The sequence below is a fragment of the Monodon monoceros genome, unplaced genomic scaffold (assembly GCF_005190385.1).
Source record: "Monodon monoceros isolate NGI ecotype Baffin Bay Population unplaced genomic scaffold, NGI_Narwhal_1 Super_Scaffold_18, whole genome shotgun sequence".
Lineage (NCBI taxonomy): Eukaryota > Metazoa > Chordata > Mammalia > Artiodactyla > Monodontidae > Monodon > Monodon monoceros.
Window position 1 is genome coordinate 158,279,666 of NW_021703774.1, and position 17,032 is coordinate 158,296,697.

A 17,032-nucleotide genomic window follows, 5' to 3' on the forward strand; every position below is an offset into this window, starting at 1 on the left:
TCCCTCCCTCTCTCTTTCTCTCTCTCTCTCTCTCTCTCTCTCTCTCTGTATAACTTAGAATTCTTGTACTTGCTTGTTCGTGTCTCACCTATTCTGCTCCACTGGAGTGAGCGCACTGCGAACGTAAGGACTGTATCGTTGTTGGAGGGGCCTGGCTCACAGTATCTGCAGATGGAAGGGGGCAGCCCGGGGAGCTGGGCGACAGGGCAAGTCACAGCCTCAGTTCCTGCCCTGTTGAGTGAGGACTTTTTTTTTTTTTTTTTTTGCGGTACGCGGGCCTCTCACTGTTGTGGCCCCTCCCGGAGCACAGGCTCCGGACTCTCAGGCTCAGCAGCCATGGCTCACGGGCCCAGCCGCTCCGTGGCATGTGGGATCTTCCCGGACCGGGGCACGAACCCGTGTCCCCTGCATCGGCAGGCAGACTCTCAACCACTGCGCCACCAGGGAAGCCCGAGTGAGGACTTTAAACTGGACATTTTATTATTCTTTTGTCTAGAACTGGAATGTGGTCTGGGGGTTAATGAGCATTTTTTTCCAGTTTACAGGATTGTTTCACTTCCCATATCTCATTTGATCTGTGCAACAGTTCTTGGGGGAGGCCAGTCAAGGCTCTTCTTGCCAGTGTCATCTACATATTAGAATAACCAAATCTCAGTGACTTAGTGCTGTGCTCAGACTAGCAGACCAGCAAAGCCAGGTCCCACACCTCGGCCTTTGCCTTTGGCTTTCATGCTTTTTTCCATAATACCACCCGAGTCACCCTGCCTTAGGTGAGAATGAGGGCCGAGTGGGAAAATGGGGCTTTCTCAACTTCTCTTGCCCTGGTAATGATGTTGCTGTCTCACCCTCAGAGTCCAGTAGTTTGAGATCCTCAGCCACCTGCTGTGTGACACTAGCTAAATCTGCTGGTAACTGATGTGGGAATAACACAGTCTCCCTAACGTAATTATCATGAGGACTCGGACATTCAAAAAGGCTTTGGGATTTTCCTTTTTCTCCAAGTATTACTGAAGTCCGCTGTCCTCGATGCCCGTCCACTGAGGAGGGGGAGTGGGGTTGGGTATGGAGGGGGTCCTTCCTTACTCCCCTGGCCTCCCCCCACTTAGGAACCTGGCGGACCGAGGCTGTGTTCAGCGAGGAAGCGCTCATCTCGGTTCCGAGTGACATCCCTCTTCAGAGCGCCGCCACCCTGGGCGTCAATCCCTGTACGGCCTACCGGATGCTGATGGACTTCGAGCAGCTGCGGCCAGGTAGGAACCGCAGTGGGTGGGCAGGCCGGGCACTCCTGACTGGGGTGTGACCCATGTCCCGACCCCGAGGCCTGGGAACTTACCTGCGAGGAAAATGGCCCCAACCTGGGTGGTGGTGTTGCTTTACATGGAAAGGTGTTAGCTTGGATCCTGGAAAACATGCTGAAACCTCATGAGGAGTGCACCCTAGAAAACCGCTGAAGGGTCACATTCCCTAGAGCTTGGGATGGAATTCTGTCATTCATCAAAATCGTATGGAGCTGTGCTGAGCTCTGGGGCTACAAAGCCAGACAACACAGACACAGTCCCTGTGTTTTCAATAAAATGCTGAACTTAGTGTTAGTCTTTCCACTCAGCACTGCCAGAGCACTTTCCAGTCCACATACGTGCCTGTCCATGCATTGCCCCGTCAAACGCACTGGACGTCAGAGCGGTGCAATGAGGTCCACAGCACGGGTCTGAACCCCAGCTTCGCCTCACTAACTGGGAACTGACCTCTCAGATCATCAGACTTTGCACCCGGAAAGTGGAGAGTAAGGGGTTCTGAGGGCTCACCACAGCATGCCGTGTGACACTTAGCCAGGGCCTGGCACACAGCACAGTAAAGCTGCACTGCTGTTAGCATTCTCCCTTTTTATAAATGAGGAAACTGAGGTCCAGAGAGGTAAGTTATTTGTATGAGATCACTCAGCAAGGAAATGACAAAGCCAGGTGTTTTATTCCAGGTTCCCCTGAAAGCAGAGCCTAAGAAAAGAACTGGGGAGGTGACCCCAGGAAGCAAGAGTGAGGGACTGGGGACAGGGACAGGGAAGGAGGAAGAGCCAGCGAAAGCTGATTCCTGCCGTGGGCAACCGGGGCCCAGTCCTGCTGGGGACCCTCCACAGACCCTCACAGAACCCTCCTCAGAACTGACAGGAGGCTGGGCCAGTTACCCACCAACTCCCGTCCCCCGTGGTTGGAGGGTTACCCCACACACCACGCATATCCGGGAGCTGGCAGGGGCCCTAGAGATCACCCAGTCCAGCTCTGTCATGCTGACGAGGAAACTGAGGTGGAGAGATACCGGAGTGTGATCACCTTCGGTGGCAGCTCTGCGTAAGTCTGGCTGAAAACCAGTCCCAGCTTCCTGCAGACAAATGCCGGTTCTCCCAGCTGTGGCAGAGCAGCCCTAGGTCTCTTGAAGTGCAGAAAGCCAGCAGGTGTGATCAGGGACCTTTGCTCAAGTCCCAGTGCAGCACATGTTTTGGTCGCCTGCATCCTCTCCCCTCAGAGCCCCGGTGATGTGGGCTGCAGCTGTGGTCGCCACATCAGGCTGTTGTGACGCCAGCCACCTTTTGTGGCCTATTGTGCACACGGTGTATCTCTCCACCTTCCTGCCCCAGGGCTGGCGTGAAACGTGTGATTTTGACCCAGAGTAAGAATTACACTTTAAATTGTCCTCCAGTATATAGACGTATATGAATATATATGTAATGAAAACCAAAGTTTCGTGGAATAATATTTACCCTCACTATGTGTGATGCACTCCACTATTTTTTAATTCTATTTTCCTTGATTTTAACTTTAAAAAAAAAAAAAAGCTTGCAACCCACTAGGTTGGTTTCATGACCCACTGTTGGGTGACGATCTGTAGGCTGACCCTAGCTAAGGAGGATGGGCCTTCTTCCAGAAAGTCCTCTGTCTCTAGCACAAGATCCCTGCTGCCTCTCAAAACCCAGATAGCATTTCAGGGGAACAGAGCCCCTTCCCGGACACAAGAGCACTGGGCTCTAATGAGGAGCACCCTGGTGGGTGCTTCTAGGACTCCTGTTTCATGGGGGAGAAACTGAGGTTCAAAGAGGTCAGGACTCATCCCGCCCCGCTCACTTTCCGTTACAGTCAGTGGAGGAGCTGGGACTCACACCCCAGTATGTCTCGTTCCAGAGCCCATGCTTTTCCCAGCATGGCCCGTGGCCTCCCCCGTTGGCTAAGTCCAAAGTTAGGCCTCGGCTTTGACCACAGACTGTCTGGAGGTCCCTGTTTCAGGGGCTGCCAGTTTCTCCAGTGCAGCTCTAATCCCATTTTGAGGCAGTGCATCTTCCCCTCAAGAAGCTGCAGCCTGTTGATAGAAATGGACTGAGATAACGACCAAGTATAAGTCAGGGCTGACCGTGACCATTAACAGAGACGGCCGCAGAGTGCTGTGGGAGTGCACGGGGGAAGAATCTGGGAAGGCTTCATGTAGGAAGCCACACTCGAGCAGTCCTTCGAAGGATAATTAGGATTTGAAAATGAAGGGAGATGGAAAGAGGAAAACATTGCAAGCCAAAGAAATAACCTAAGCAGAGACTTGTGGACATAAAAATTGGGAGGATGATGAGGATGCAAAATCATTTACACAGCAGGGTCTAAGTTGCATCCAGTGTGAACTCTTGAGTTGCTGAACCCTGGCAGGCTTCGCGGGTGTTGTAGAGGTTTGGGGGGCACGGGAGAAGTGTGAGCAACAGTCCAAGGACTGAGAAGGCTCAGCAGCCAGGTCCTGGGTACTTTCAGAGTCTGAGGACTCCACCTCCGGCCCTATAATAGGATTCTAGGCTGGAAGCCCTTGACCTATTACAGGTCTCAACTTGAGTCTCTTCCTGGCTCCACAGGGGATTCTGTCATCCAGAATGCATCCAACAGTGGAGTGGGGCAAGCAGTCATCCAGATCGCCGCAGCCCTGGGCCTGAGGACCATCAACGTGGTCCGAGACAGGTGCGTGGGAAGGCCTGATCCCAGCACACCACTTGGGCCTTTCCACCTGGCACCCGCGGGTGCCCATGTTTCCACCAGGTGGCGCCCTTGCGTAAGCGGTCTTCCTTTCCTGCGGGCAGGAGCTGGCTTATAGCTGAGTCAGCCACCAGCACTGAAGTCCAGTTGCTTTTGGCTGTAGGATGAATGAATCTGAAATGTAAAGGGAGGGCAGGAAGGAGAAGGCCCTTAGTGAACAGCTAAGAGTTTCTGAGACTCTTGACTTGTGATAAACCTCATGTTTTTAAAACCACAGTTCACATTTGGGAATGTTTTAAGCTGTGTTATTCTTTCCGTGAACCAACTAACCCAGAGCCCTTGTTTCCCTTGCATTTGTGTGATACTTTGAAGTGCACTAAATACAGATGTAAAGGAGATGGGGCAGGTTTGTCATCAGAAAGAGGAAGCCACTTGCTCAGGAAGACACAGCCAACCAATGACAAACTTAGTTTCCCAATTTGTTCTCTCTCCATCATATCATCCAACTTCCTTAAGCCTCACCATCCACGCACGTGGTTGTGTCTCTTCAGGGAAGCCCAGCCTTGGCAGGAGAACTGATACTTGCTTCAGTTCCCCATCCCCTCAGTTGTGCTAACAAAGAAATTGTTCTGTTTGCCTTGGTAAAGAGGCTCAGAGCCACTCCTGGACCGGAGTGTGTTTGCACAGCACTCTGAAAAGCCCCTTGAAAAGAGGGGAAAAGGAAGCAGAGTTTGTCGTTTCAGTAGAAGAAATCAGGAAGTGAAATGACTCCTCCCTGAGCCCAGATGGTTTCTAGTGTCCTTGAGCTGACAGGAGCAGTAGAAACCACCCAGTGCTCTCTCACGCCAGTGAGGAAACTGAGGCCAAGAGATGCTGGCATGTGATGAGACTGGTGGCCAGGCCCAGCTTAGCTTCCCACAAAGAGAAACTCGGGTTCTCACAGCTGTGGCAGAGGGGTCCTGGGAGCCTTCCATGGAGAAAGTGAGCAGATATGACGAGGACCTTGGATTGTGTTTGGTTTCCAGACCTGACATCCAGAAGCTGACCGACAGACTGAAGAATCTGGGGGCCCATCATGTTGTCACAGAAGAGGAACTAAGAAAGCATGAGATGAAAAACTTCTTTAAGGTACCAGTGATGAGGGTCATTGCACCTCCATTCCAGGCCCAACTCCCTGAAGAAAGAAATTCACTTGAATTAGAAAAGCTGGCACTGGCCCCATGTCTCCAAAATCCTCCCTTTGTCTCTTTTCGTGGAAGGATAAAGCCCATTCCCTCAGCCAGGGGAAAGCATGCATTAAGTGGCCGGGGCTGTGAGGGGGCAGGAGAGACAGACAAGGTTTAGGAAACCCTGTGTGATTAGTAGTTTTGAATGTCAGTGGTGAACTACGTCAGCCCACACAGCCGAAGTAAATCTCAGAGCTGGGAGAGAGCTGAGGAAACTGAGGTACAGGAGGGAAGAGAAAGAAAAGGAGTCACATTTCCAAAGCATCTGCCTTATACTTTATCTGATAATCCCCACAAAAGCTCTACAAAGTAGGTGCTATCTATTTTATAGGTGAGAAAACGAAGACTTGGAAAAAAAGAAAGGACTTTACTGAGACCACACAGTCATAAGTGGTGGAGTCGGGCTGGTTCCAGGTCTCTCTGAACTCAAAGCCCCTTAACCCTGCCCAGCACACCTAGTAAGTGACCGAACCACATCTCAGCCTCTTATCACTGAACCCTGGAGGGACCGGACACACATTTACTTGAGAACACACGCCTCTTGAGAACATTTCTGAAGCAGTAGGTCAGCACATCTAATATAAACTGAGTTGTAAGTGCTGAGAAGAGTGGGAAATGAAGTCCGTCAAAACAGAACATAGGTGCCCTTTGTCTGTTCTTTCCCAGAGGAGGTGAGTTTTGAACAAAATCCTAAAACAGATAACAGGATTAAGCTGGTAAAGAAAAGGCCCTTCCCAGATGGAGTTGGAAGGCATGACTGTCCCACTTTCTTCGCTCCTTCCTGACACAGCCCTTGGGCCAGGGAAGTGCTGTTTGTTTAGCAAGCTTCAAACCCCACCACAGAGGGGTAGCTCGCTCACTGCAGGTCCCTTCTTTTCCAGGACGTGCCCCAACCTCAGCTTGCTCTCAACTGTGTCGGCGGGAAAAGCTCCACGGAGCTGCTGCGGCACTTGGCGTAAGTCCCTCGGCCCCGTGGGTCCAGTGCACAAAGGCGCCCTCCCGGGATTTAGACAGGAGGACCACCGAGTGACCAAGTCCCAGTGGCCAGTGCAGGCCAAGGCCAGGTCAGCATGACCCTGAGTAGGAAGATGGGACCCACGTCACGTCCTAGTTACTTGGGCCCTCCCTCTCTCAGCCTCCTCCTTTACAGATGACCGTCCAGCTCTGTTCTCCTAGGGACCCCAGAAGTAGACTCCTGGGCGCTCTGTGATAGGGGAACGGGTAAGGATTCATAACCTAGGAGCATCTGAAAAAGTCAGTTAGTCCTAGCTTATTAGCTTTTAAGCTTTTTATTAGCTTTTAAAAATAGATTCTGATTTTAAAGGTAACATCATGCTGTTACAGAACATCTTGAAAGCATGTAAAAGTACAAAGGAAAAGTTAAGCACAGAGCTCACCTATCGTCCCACCACAGAGGGGGATGACGTTGACAGTGTTGACAGCGCATGTCCTTTCCTTCTTTTTTTCCGTTAATATAATCTTGTCGAATTGAAGGGCGCCTGAAAGGACATTTCCCAACTAGAGCACCAACATTTGTTAACACATATTTGCTAGCACTCAGTAGCCACAGGGTACCTAGATGGCTGAGACACTGAGGGAACCCTCTAGAACTCAGGCTGGACGGCAGTTTGGGTCATGTGACCAGAGAGCTGTAGTCACAATCACAGAGTGTTTACCACGTACCAGGCTGTGCAGAGTGCGTGATGTACCCCCTCCACAATCGCCTAGGTGAGGGGTACTGCTCCCATCCCCGTCCAGATGAGGCCCAGAGAGGGTAGGCAGCTTGCCCGAGTTGCTGTGGCTCCGAGCATACCTCTTCAGCCCTACTCTGGGCAGCCTCCGAGGCCAGCTGCCATCCCCCCCGTGGCTCACGCTTACTAGCTGTGGACCTATGAAAAGTTAAGCCATATGTGAAAAACGATCCAGGTCTCAGTCTCTTCATCAGTGAAATGGGGGGATATAAACCCTTTCTGCCTCAGGTGAGTCCACGGGGCTCTGAGGTCTGTACACAGCGCTCTACTAATGAGAGGTGGGCCCCAGTTTTCTCGTCTGTGAAATAGGAGTCATAAAAGTCCTGCCTTGGGGTTACCGTGAGGATTCACTGGCCAGCACATGTGAAGGGCTCAGACCTGTGCCTGGCACATAGTAAACACCCAGTATACGGTAGCCATTCTGATTAGATCAAGTGTAATGCGGGTCCACAGAGGGAGGGCTCGCCCCCCCACCATGCAGGAGCTACTTTCCAGAGGAGGTGGCAGTTGAAGGGAACTTAAGACCTGACTGGCCCCCGGCCTCAGGCACAGAGAGTTACCTGCCTCTCAGCAGCTTCCTCCACCCTTGAGTTCACAGAGCCTCCCTCGTGTTGTCCCAAAATGTATCTCGGGTCCTCCTTCATCAACAAACTCCTAAAAGAGCCAGGGGAGTGGCGAAGGGAGCACAGATTAAGTCAGGCATGTGAAGTCCTAGCTTACATTTTAAAAATTATATGAGCCCCTCTCCTGTTTGACCGCTGGGGCGGGTGTGGGTGTCAGACAGCAGGTCCTGACAATTGTCATTGTCTTCTGCACTGTCCACACCATTCCTTAGCTGCGTCGTCTCACTGGAGCGTGTACAGGAGAGGCAGTGTGGCCCGCTGTGGACATGTTGCCCAGCGTCATACACCGACAGTGGAGTAGAGCCCGGCCCGATCTACTTCCGGCTCCACTCACGACTCGGGTTGTGAGCTTTGCTCAGGGGAGTATTCTTCTCTGCAGCTCTTCCTCAAAGCCTGACTGGGAGCTTAACTCTGGGCTCCCAACCCTGGCTAGACATCGAGGTCATCTGCAAGGGGAGTTTGCTTGCTTGTTTGTTTTCTGTCGTTTTTAATGTAGAGCTTTGCTTCCAATTCATTAGGTCTGGGTCGGGCCTAGGGACCTGTATTTTTGAACCCTTCCCAGGGATTCTGAGAACGAGGTTTAGGAGCCAGGGTTGGAATAGATGCATTGTAACCGGTTCAAGAAGGGCTCTGTCTCTCCCTGCGACCACTCTCTTCTCTCTGGACCCTTCAGGCCTGGAGGAACCATGGTGACCTATGGGGGGATGGCCAAGCAGCCTGTCATCGCCTCTGTGGTAAGCTGGTGGGGTGGGGCGAGGGAGTGCCTGGAGACAGGGGCCTGGACACCACCGTTGTCTAAATTCAGGCAGTGCCCCCCCGCCCCTGGGGGAGTCCATACCTTAAGCAGCGCCTGAAGTTCTTGCCCTCAGAGCCCCAGTATGTCCTTCCTGTGTCCACAGAGCCTGCTCATTTTTAAGGATCTCAAACTTCGGGGCTTTTGGTTATCCCAGTGGAAGAAGGACCACAGTCCAGGTAAGTGGATGATGGCCCCATTACCAAGGGTCATATGAGGGCAGTGCCTACTGCAGAAGTGACCAGCCCTGGAGAGGTGATTGGACCCCCAGGCCCACAACAGGATAAAGGAAAACAGTCTCTAAATACAGCTACAGTCAGCAAATAGTTATTGGACTAAAGTGGGCTAGTCCTTGGGGCACCATATTGAACAAGGCACCCCCTGCCGCCCTCCTGAGGAGTTGACAGTGGGGAAGACTGCCATGGAAGACAGCCAAGGAAAGAGAACAGACTCTGGAACCGGCCTGCCCAGGCCCAGATCCTGCTTCCACCATTACTGGCTATGGGTTCTGCCGAGCAAGCTGTGGGACAGTGGGCAAGTTACGTAACCTCTGCCTCAGTTTAAATGTCATAATTGTTTAAACTACTGTCAGCTCTGTTTGACACAGGGGGAGACAGAGGCTCTCAGAGTAGTGAAGTAGCCGGCCCCAAGTCATCCCCACCTAAGGGGCGTGCCGCCAGGATGCGAACAGCCAGTCTCTCTGACTCCAGAACCCGAGCCAGCACACTGTTCTTCCTCTCCTGGAGGACTGGCCCCCAGATTGGGACCGCGGCCCCAGGCTGAGCTGAGGAATGGCATGGAGTTATCCCCGTGATGGGGAGGGAAGTGGTCGTCTGAGGGGCTGTTCCAAGCAGAGAAAATAGCATGTGTTAAAGCCCAGTAGAGAGCGGGAAGCCGGACAGATAGGTTGTGGCCAGATTACGAAAGGCCTTATAATCCTCTTTAAGGAGCTCAGGCTCGATCTTAAAGGGAAATGGGAAGCACTGAAGTGTTTCAAGCAGGGGATGCGATTCAATTTGAATGTTGAATGAATTGATGTCTATGAAAAAGTACTTCTCAGCCAAGGCCTTCACTTCTCATCTTCCTCTACCATATTGGGTCCTTAGTGGGAGGCAAGCCCGGGAGGGGACGTTGGTGGCTTCTGCTGGTGCGGTTCTGAGGGAGCCTGGGCTCTCAGGGAAGGCTCTTTTCCCTGAGCAGAGCTCCTCTGTTCCACATCTGTTGGTGTGCCAGGTACCACCCACCCCCTCCCCGTGCCTCTTCTGGCTTCTGTCCCTCTGAGTGATTCCGCCCTCCCACCATTCAGGACTCCCCGCTACACCCAGTCAGGTCCTGTGGGTCTGAGCCATCACAGCACCACTCTGCCTGCCCATCAGCTCCTGGGGCTGCTCCCCGTGCTTCTGTCCCCACCCTGGCCCTCACTGTCCTGGGCACAGGCGGGCCCCAGGCCGCCTCCACAGCGGCCGCCGTGTCCCTGGCCGAGCCCAGGGCTCTCGAGGCTTCCCTGGAGCCCAGCACCAGCTCCTGCCAGCAGGGGAAGCCCGCATGTCCCCTCACCGAGCCCTGCGGTTGCTCCCCCGTCTGACACCCTCCAACCTCCCACAGACCAGTTCAAGGAGCTGATCCTCACGCTGTGCGATCTCATCCACCGAGGCCAGCTCACGGCCCCTGCCTGCTCCGAGGTCCCACTGCAGGACTACCAGCGTGCCTTAGAAGCGTCCATGCAGCCTTTCGTGTCTTCCAAGCAGATCCTCACCATGTGATGTGATAATCCCAGAGGAGCCGGAGCCAAGTAGGAGGGGAGATGGACCAGCAGGACTGGTTTCGGGCCCCCCACTTGGGGCCCCTCCGCCTTCCGCAGGCTGCTCCTCTCCCCACTGTCACTTCTGAGGCGGAGAATTGGGAGGCCAGCCAAGGCTTTCCCTGGGGCCAGCCTCCGGGTATCTAATAAAGTCCGAACTTCTTAAAAAAACAAACAAACAAAAACCAATAGAAGTCACCCCTAATAAGAAGGACCATCCCTTGCCATCTCCCAGCACTAGAAGCCCCCCTTGCCCACCCTCCACCTGTCCTCCAGCCATCACTTCCTGACCGCCCTGAAAGCAAAGCCTTGGCGGGGCTGGCAGGTACAAAAGCCAGTAAAACAGATCTCTGCCCTCAAGCCCTCCAAGCCCACAGAGGAGAATCTTCTAAAAAGGAAGGTTTGACTCATTCTCAGGTGGCCTTCGGCTCAAGCTGGGACAGGGGGAGGATCAGCTCCACAGAGGAGTGAATGCCAGGCCGAGAAACCAAGGAAACGGGGTCTCAGGTGCCTGGACCATCCTCATGGAACTTCCATTCTAACTGGGGAGATAGATGTTACACCAATGGTTCTCAGCCTGAGCTCATTTTACTCCCAGGGGACACTGCGGTTATCATAATTGAGGGGGTGCTACTAGTGCCTAGTGAGTAGAGGTCAGTGATGCTGCTACAGTGCACAGTGCACAGCACAGCCTCCCTCGGCAAGGGCTTATCCAGCCCACATGTCCACAGTGCCGCTGTTGAGAAACCCCGCATCAAACCACTGGTCCCACGACAGTTACCATAGTGATGAGTGTGCAAAAGAAGACACGCGTGAGGTGCTGTGAGCGCCTAACCAAGGTCCTGTCCTAGGCCTCCCTGAGGTGAAGCTTGAAAGTGGGCCCTGAAAAATGAGTAGCTTTATTCAGACAAAGAGAAGAGTTGGACACTATGTGAGTTTTTGGTGTTCGTTTCATGATCCACTCACTCAAAGCAAAGAACCAGAGGCTTTGGGGTGTCTCCCTCATCACCTGGCCCTCTGTCACTGAGCTCTAGAGCCTCGCTGCGGGGGGACTTACTGAGAGCCTAGCATGTGCCTGAGGCCAGGGCTGCCCGTGAGTGACGTGGGGCTGGCCCGCAAGTAGCTAAGCCTAGTTAGTGCACAGCATACTCATGAGGCCGCTGATACGGAGGTGTTCGGAGGGCCGTGGCGACACAGCAGCTCTGCCTGAGGGTTTAAGGAAGGCCTCCCAGAGGAAGTATGGTCACAGCCAATCTTAAGGCCCAGCAGGAGAAGGTGTACCAAGCAAAGCCAACAGCACTCCTGAGAGTCTGGCAGACCTGGAGAGCCTAGCAGTCGGGGAACTGCCCACAGGCAAGTAGAGCTGCTGCCTAGGACGTGGGGGGAGTATGAAAGACTGAGATGGGAGCAGTGGGCAGCAGTCAGAGCAGGAAGGCTCAGGACTTGCCCCCAAGACATGGGGGAGGCACTGAGGGATTTTAGGCAGTGGAGTGATGTGGAAAACTGGCCCTGAAGGCTAGTTACATGCCAGCACATACCTGGGCCCCGGCATCATCCTCTTGTCTTCGGGAGCATCTTGTGTGTCCTCTGGAGAAAAGGACTCGGCTTCATCCTGGGGCTGGGAAAGGTCTACAGGTGCCCTCTGGGTAAGATTTGCCACCTTGTACACCTGGGCTCAGAATCAGCCGCAGCTCACCCAAGTCCCTCCCGTTCTGTATCCTCAAGGTTAGTGGGATGGGTGATTTGTGCAGTTGGTCAATGGGGGAAAGTGCAGAAAGTCTGAGAGGGAGTGGGAGGCTGCCCAAAGCCTACAGGAGTGCACGGTAGGATTAGGTTCTGCAGGGGGACTCCACAAGGTTGGGCTTAGGGGATGTGATGAGCCTGCAGCCATGGAGAAGGATCGGGCCCCTGGTAGAGACTCAGTGGGCAGACAGGTGGGAGGAAGGTTCATAGCACCACATCACGGTTAGAGACCTCGGGGGTGTGCAGAGTGTCCCGGGAATAGTACCTCTGGGGGTCTGGAGCTGATTTTTTTTTTTTTTTTGTCTGCTCCGTTTGGCATGAGGGATCTTAGTTCCCCGAACAGGGATCGAAATCATGGCGCCTGCATTGGGAGCACGGAGTCTTAACCACTGGACCGCCAGGGAAGTCCCTGGAGCTGGAGCTGACGTTGGGCTTTAAAGGATGATAATATTTTCTCAGGCAGGGGAGGGAGACAAGCATTACAGACTAAGGGACCAGGCTAAGTTATAGAGGCAGAACATTTATGTCAGAAGCTTCTCGTTTTCCCCAAATAACCATTCTATTGCTAAGAATTAAAACTGATGGGGCTTCCCTGGTGGCGCCGTGGTTGAGAGTCCACCTGCCGATGCAGGGGACACGGGTTCGTGCCCCGGTCCAGGAAGATCCCACGTGCCGCGGAGCGGCTGGGCCCGTGAGCCATGGCCGCTGAGCCTGCGCGTCCGGAGCCTGTGCTCCGCAACGGGAGAGGCCAGAACAGTGAGAGGCCCGCGTACCGCAAAAAAAAAAAAACAAACTGATGACTCTTAGGCGGGCACATGGTGGGCTGGAATAAACAGTGTTTCCCTGCCTCCCTTGCAGCTGACAAGATCTGGCCCGTGTGATGTAAGCAGAGGTTCTAGGTGTCCATTTCTTAGGAACCTCTTTAAAATATAGCTGGCATCCATCCTGTACCCTTTCCTTCCCCTTTCACCTTCCTCCTGGCTGGGATAGAAACATGGAATTTGCACAGCCATCTTTGACCATGTTGAGAGTGGGACAGCAACAAGATCAAAGGAGCCTGGGTCCCTGAGACCCAGAAACGGTGACTGCCCACCTGAGGACTTGAGAAATAAGCTCCTGTGTTATTTAAGCCCCTAGTGTTTGGGCTTTCTCTGAACCTAATCATAAACGATACATATTCTATGATTTAATTTATATTGAAATCCTATCAATCCATGTGAAGCTGAAAATTTCACAAAATCACAGTCTGAATTGTGGCAGTGTGTGATTCCCAGCTAAGGAATTTGGACTTCACCCTACTGGCAGTAGGGAACAAAAGATTTCTGAGCCAGAAGATCAGAACTGTGGTTCAGAAAAATCCCTCTGGCAGCAATCTGGGGGGACAATTTGGAGAAGGGAGGCGCTAAAGAAAGAGATAATAAGAAATTCCCAGATAAGTAAAGTCTCCCTAAATTTTGAAGACCACATAGGGATTATCAACATTTAATGAGGCCAGCAGAGGAAAGGAGCCTGAGGCAAAACAATGTCAAGAGGGAATCTGACTTAAGATGGATCATCGCTTCCCTACTTAACAAGTACAGGAGATTGTTTTTAATTTTCAGGCTGAATAATCTCTCTGTGGAGTTGGGACAGCTCTTCGGGCCCACTAAGTAAACAATATACTTTTTAAGTGGCTGAAGGAGGAACTCTGGCTCCAGGAGACCAAAGGAGGACAAACAGGCATGACCTCCTAAACCAAAGCTTGGGTGCACCTGAAGCCCTGAGGCTTCATGACTGGCTCTCCCTGTTGTCTTCTGGAATCATCCACCCTTCAACTGCCTACAGCCACTGTCATAATATTGATGACTGTCTGGTGTCTTGGGACACCAATTAACCCTGCTTTCCTCAGGGAAAAAACCGATGCCCAGAAGAAAGAGGTTCTTGCATTAACCTGTGTGTGCCAGGCATCTCTGCCCTGGTACCTGGAAGCTGTCAGCAGCTCCCGCCAGCCCCATGCTTATTGGCAGGTACCATGCCCTGGGTAGGACGCTGGGCCCAGCTTGGGCAGCTGGAGGAAATGGTGGAAGAAGAGAAACTCAGTCCTGGCACAGCATCTGCCTGCATTTGAAGGCAGGAAGATCCTGGGAAGACAGAGGGCCCACCCGCAGGTGAGTTAGCACCCTCTGAGAGGGAAGAAAGCTTGCCCTATGTCCCTGACCCTTTACAGTGTACGGGCACTTCCACACCTAGCTGCATTTGATTTTTACAACTTCCCTGTGTCATTGAGGTTTTAATATCACCACTTTTCAGAAGAGGAAGATGCTGAGAGAGGAAGTGAGCTGCTCAAGGTCACATACCAGGAAGCAAGCTGGCACCAGAAGCCAGGTCCCCTGACCCTGTCTGGTCAGCATGCCAGGCAACCCCAGTTCCTCTGGCCCCACAGCTGGCCTTTGAGCTCCCTCTTTACTCAGGACTCCTTGATTTTGTTCAGTAATAATTGACACATCACTCAGAATTTCCCTGAGTCTGTGTCTCACGGGGAAGCATGAGAAAAAGCAGGAGGCCACTGAAGTAATCCAGGTGAGAACTCATTCACTTATTAATTTGGTAAATAGTTTGAACACCCGATATGTGAAAAGCACTGTCAGAAGTGCCAGGTTTACAGCAGAAGCCAAAAATCGTGGCCCATGATACCAGGAAGCTTACATTCTAGTGGAGGCGAAAGACAGTGAACAAGTGAATAAATGAGGTAATTACAGAGTGTAGCAAGTGCTGTGAAAGAAAAAATAAAGTGATATCATAGTGACGGGGAGTACTTGAGAGAAGGTGGGCAAGGAAGGTCTGAGTCCTGAATGAGAGGTCAGCCATGTTGCAGGCAGGGGGAGCAGCATGTTAAAGCCCTGATGTGTGAACAATATGACAAGGCCTGAACTGGCTTAGTTAAGTGGGAGTGAAGTGAGTGGATTCGTGAATCTTTAGAAGGAAGAATCAACAAGACAGAGTGAATGAGGTGCGTGAAGGTGGAACTTTGGCACCTTCCTGGAGGGAGGTGCCACTCCCTGAGTTAGCAAGCTCCAGAAGAGGAGCAGGTTTTGGAGACGGGTATTTCGGTGGGTAGGGTTCTTTCCCATCCGTACAATGGGTTGAGCAGTTTACTTAACAGCCAAGTTTAGCACTGGTTCTTCATAATATAGGTACTATGATCCTCACACTTTACAAAATACCAAACGGATCAGGACTGCAGCATAAAAATCAGTTCTTAAAGTAACAGAATAAACCATGGGAGGTTTTGTTTGTTTGGCTACGCCCGGTTTTATTTGCAGCACGAGGGATCTTTTTTTAGTTGCAGCATGCGGGATCTTCCTTGCATCGTGGATTTATTTATCTATCTATCTGCACCACATCTTAGCTGCGGCATGCGGAATCTTTAGTTGTGGCATGCAAACTCTTAGTTGTGGCATGCATGTGGGATCTAGTTTCCTGACCAGGGATCGAACCTGGGCCCCCTGCATTGGGAGCGCAGAGTCTTCGCCACTGGACCACCGGGAAGTGTCCAGGGGAGGGTTTTTTAAAAAAAAAAGGATAAATTTGATCCCATAAATATACAATGTTTTTGCATGACACACTGGGAAAAAATATTTGCAACTCATTTGACAAAGAGCTAATTTTCCTAATACATAGATAGCTTCTATGAATAAGAACAATGGGCAAAAAATGTAAACAAAGGAAAATATGTGTCTTAAACATACGAGGCTCACTCCACTCAACATAACTGCAAATTAAATTATCCCAAGATACCATTTTTCAGCTATCAGATTGACAACGATCATAAAGTTTCATAACGTGTTGATGAGGAGATGGAAAAACAGGTGCTTGTGGAAAATTGAGCAATATCTATCAGAACTATGTTTGCCCACACCCTTTGACCCAGCTATTCTACTTCTAGGAATAGATCCTACATATATGTATATATACAAAGTTACTCAGTGAAGCTGTTAAAACAAAAGGTTTCAATCTATCTCAACGTCCTTTCCTAGGGCACTGATTAAAGAAATTACTGTGTATAAAATGGCATGTTATGAGCCATAAAATAGTCCTGAGGAAGCTCCTTTTGTACTCTAATGGAATGATTTTCAAATTATACTTAGTGCAGAACTGTATGTATAGTACAACACCACCATTTGCTTTACATGTGTAAAACCTCTGAAAGGACATTTAAGAAACAGATTATATTGTCTGCCTCTAGGCCGCCAGAGGACAGAGATGGGAAGACGTTTCACTGTATATCATTTAAACCAGTTAATGAATTATCCGTTCAACATATACTTTTTAAAGTAAAAACAGCAAAGAAAACTCCTTTGTGGTTCCAGGTAAACTGGGTTAGTGAGAAGGGAGCCAATATTTATCGAGCTCCTACCATGTTCCAGATACTGTTCCAAACCCTTCCACATATACTTTTAGTTACCCTGTAGTCCATTGAGATGGGATAAATTATTCTAATTTTACAAGCTAGAAAAGAGATTTAAAAGAAAATAGGTTAAGTTGGTCCAGTTAATTTAGCCAGTGCCAAGCCTAATCTAGCTCCAAAGTTCCAGCCTTCTCCACTTTCCACAATGCTTCCACTGAAGCAAGTCATCCTATTTTTAAAGTAATATTGGCGTTACTTTATTGGGCACTTAAGATGTGCTGGGGACAGTACGCCTATAATTCTCAAAACAACGCTGGAAGGCTGGAATTACTATCCCCCTTTTACAGAGAAGACAAACGAGGCTCAAAAGGGAGGCGCGTAACGACACCAAGGTCAGATACTTAGACGGTTAGAAGCCAGGTTTAATTCCAAATCTACTCTAAAGTCGAAACCACTCCCGGATCACAGGACAAAAGCAGAAATATTCGAAGAGCTATGGGAGTGGTGTGGACACTTCCGGGGGGAAGGAGGAAAGCCAACGGGCTACGGAGGGCGGCGCAGGCGCTGCGCGCCAAGCTCGCGAGAGAACGTGCCCGGAGACTGAAGGCCCCCGCACCGCCCGCGCCGCCTGTCGATCACCTGGCCCCGCCCCGCGCCGGCGCGCCCCCCGGCAAGCCCCGGCCGGGCGGGAAGCGAACGCGCGCTCCCTT

At 51.4% G+C, this 17,032-nt stretch overlaps 1 protein-coding gene across 2 annotated transcripts in view; it reads left to right on the forward strand.

Annotated features, from left to right (window-relative positions):
* MECR (mitochondrial trans-2-enoyl-CoA reductase) overlaps positions 1-11,169 on the forward strand; it is a 31,416-nt gene extending 20,247 nt beyond the window's left edge. Inside the window, exons 4-10 of one of the 2 annotated variants that reach the window (XM_029230806.1) lie at positions 1,107-1,250; positions 3,881-3,983; positions 5,024-5,126; positions 6,106-6,179; positions 8,272-8,332; positions 8,498-8,570; positions 9,997-10,377. In XM_029230806.1, the coding sequence (XP_029086639.1) occupies positions 1,107-1,250; positions 3,881-3,983; positions 5,024-5,126; positions 6,106-6,179; positions 8,272-8,332; positions 8,498-8,570; positions 9,997-10,154 (716 nt within the window). In that variant the 3' untranslated portion in view covers positions 10,155-10,377. Of the gene's footprint in view, positions 1-1,106; positions 1,251-3,880; positions 3,984-5,023; positions 5,127-6,105; positions 6,180-8,271; positions 8,333-8,497; positions 8,571-9,996 lie in introns of both variants that reach the window. The other variant, XM_029230807.1, reaches the window with a different exon arrangement.
* Positions 11,170-17,032: the final 5,863 nt, after the last annotated feature.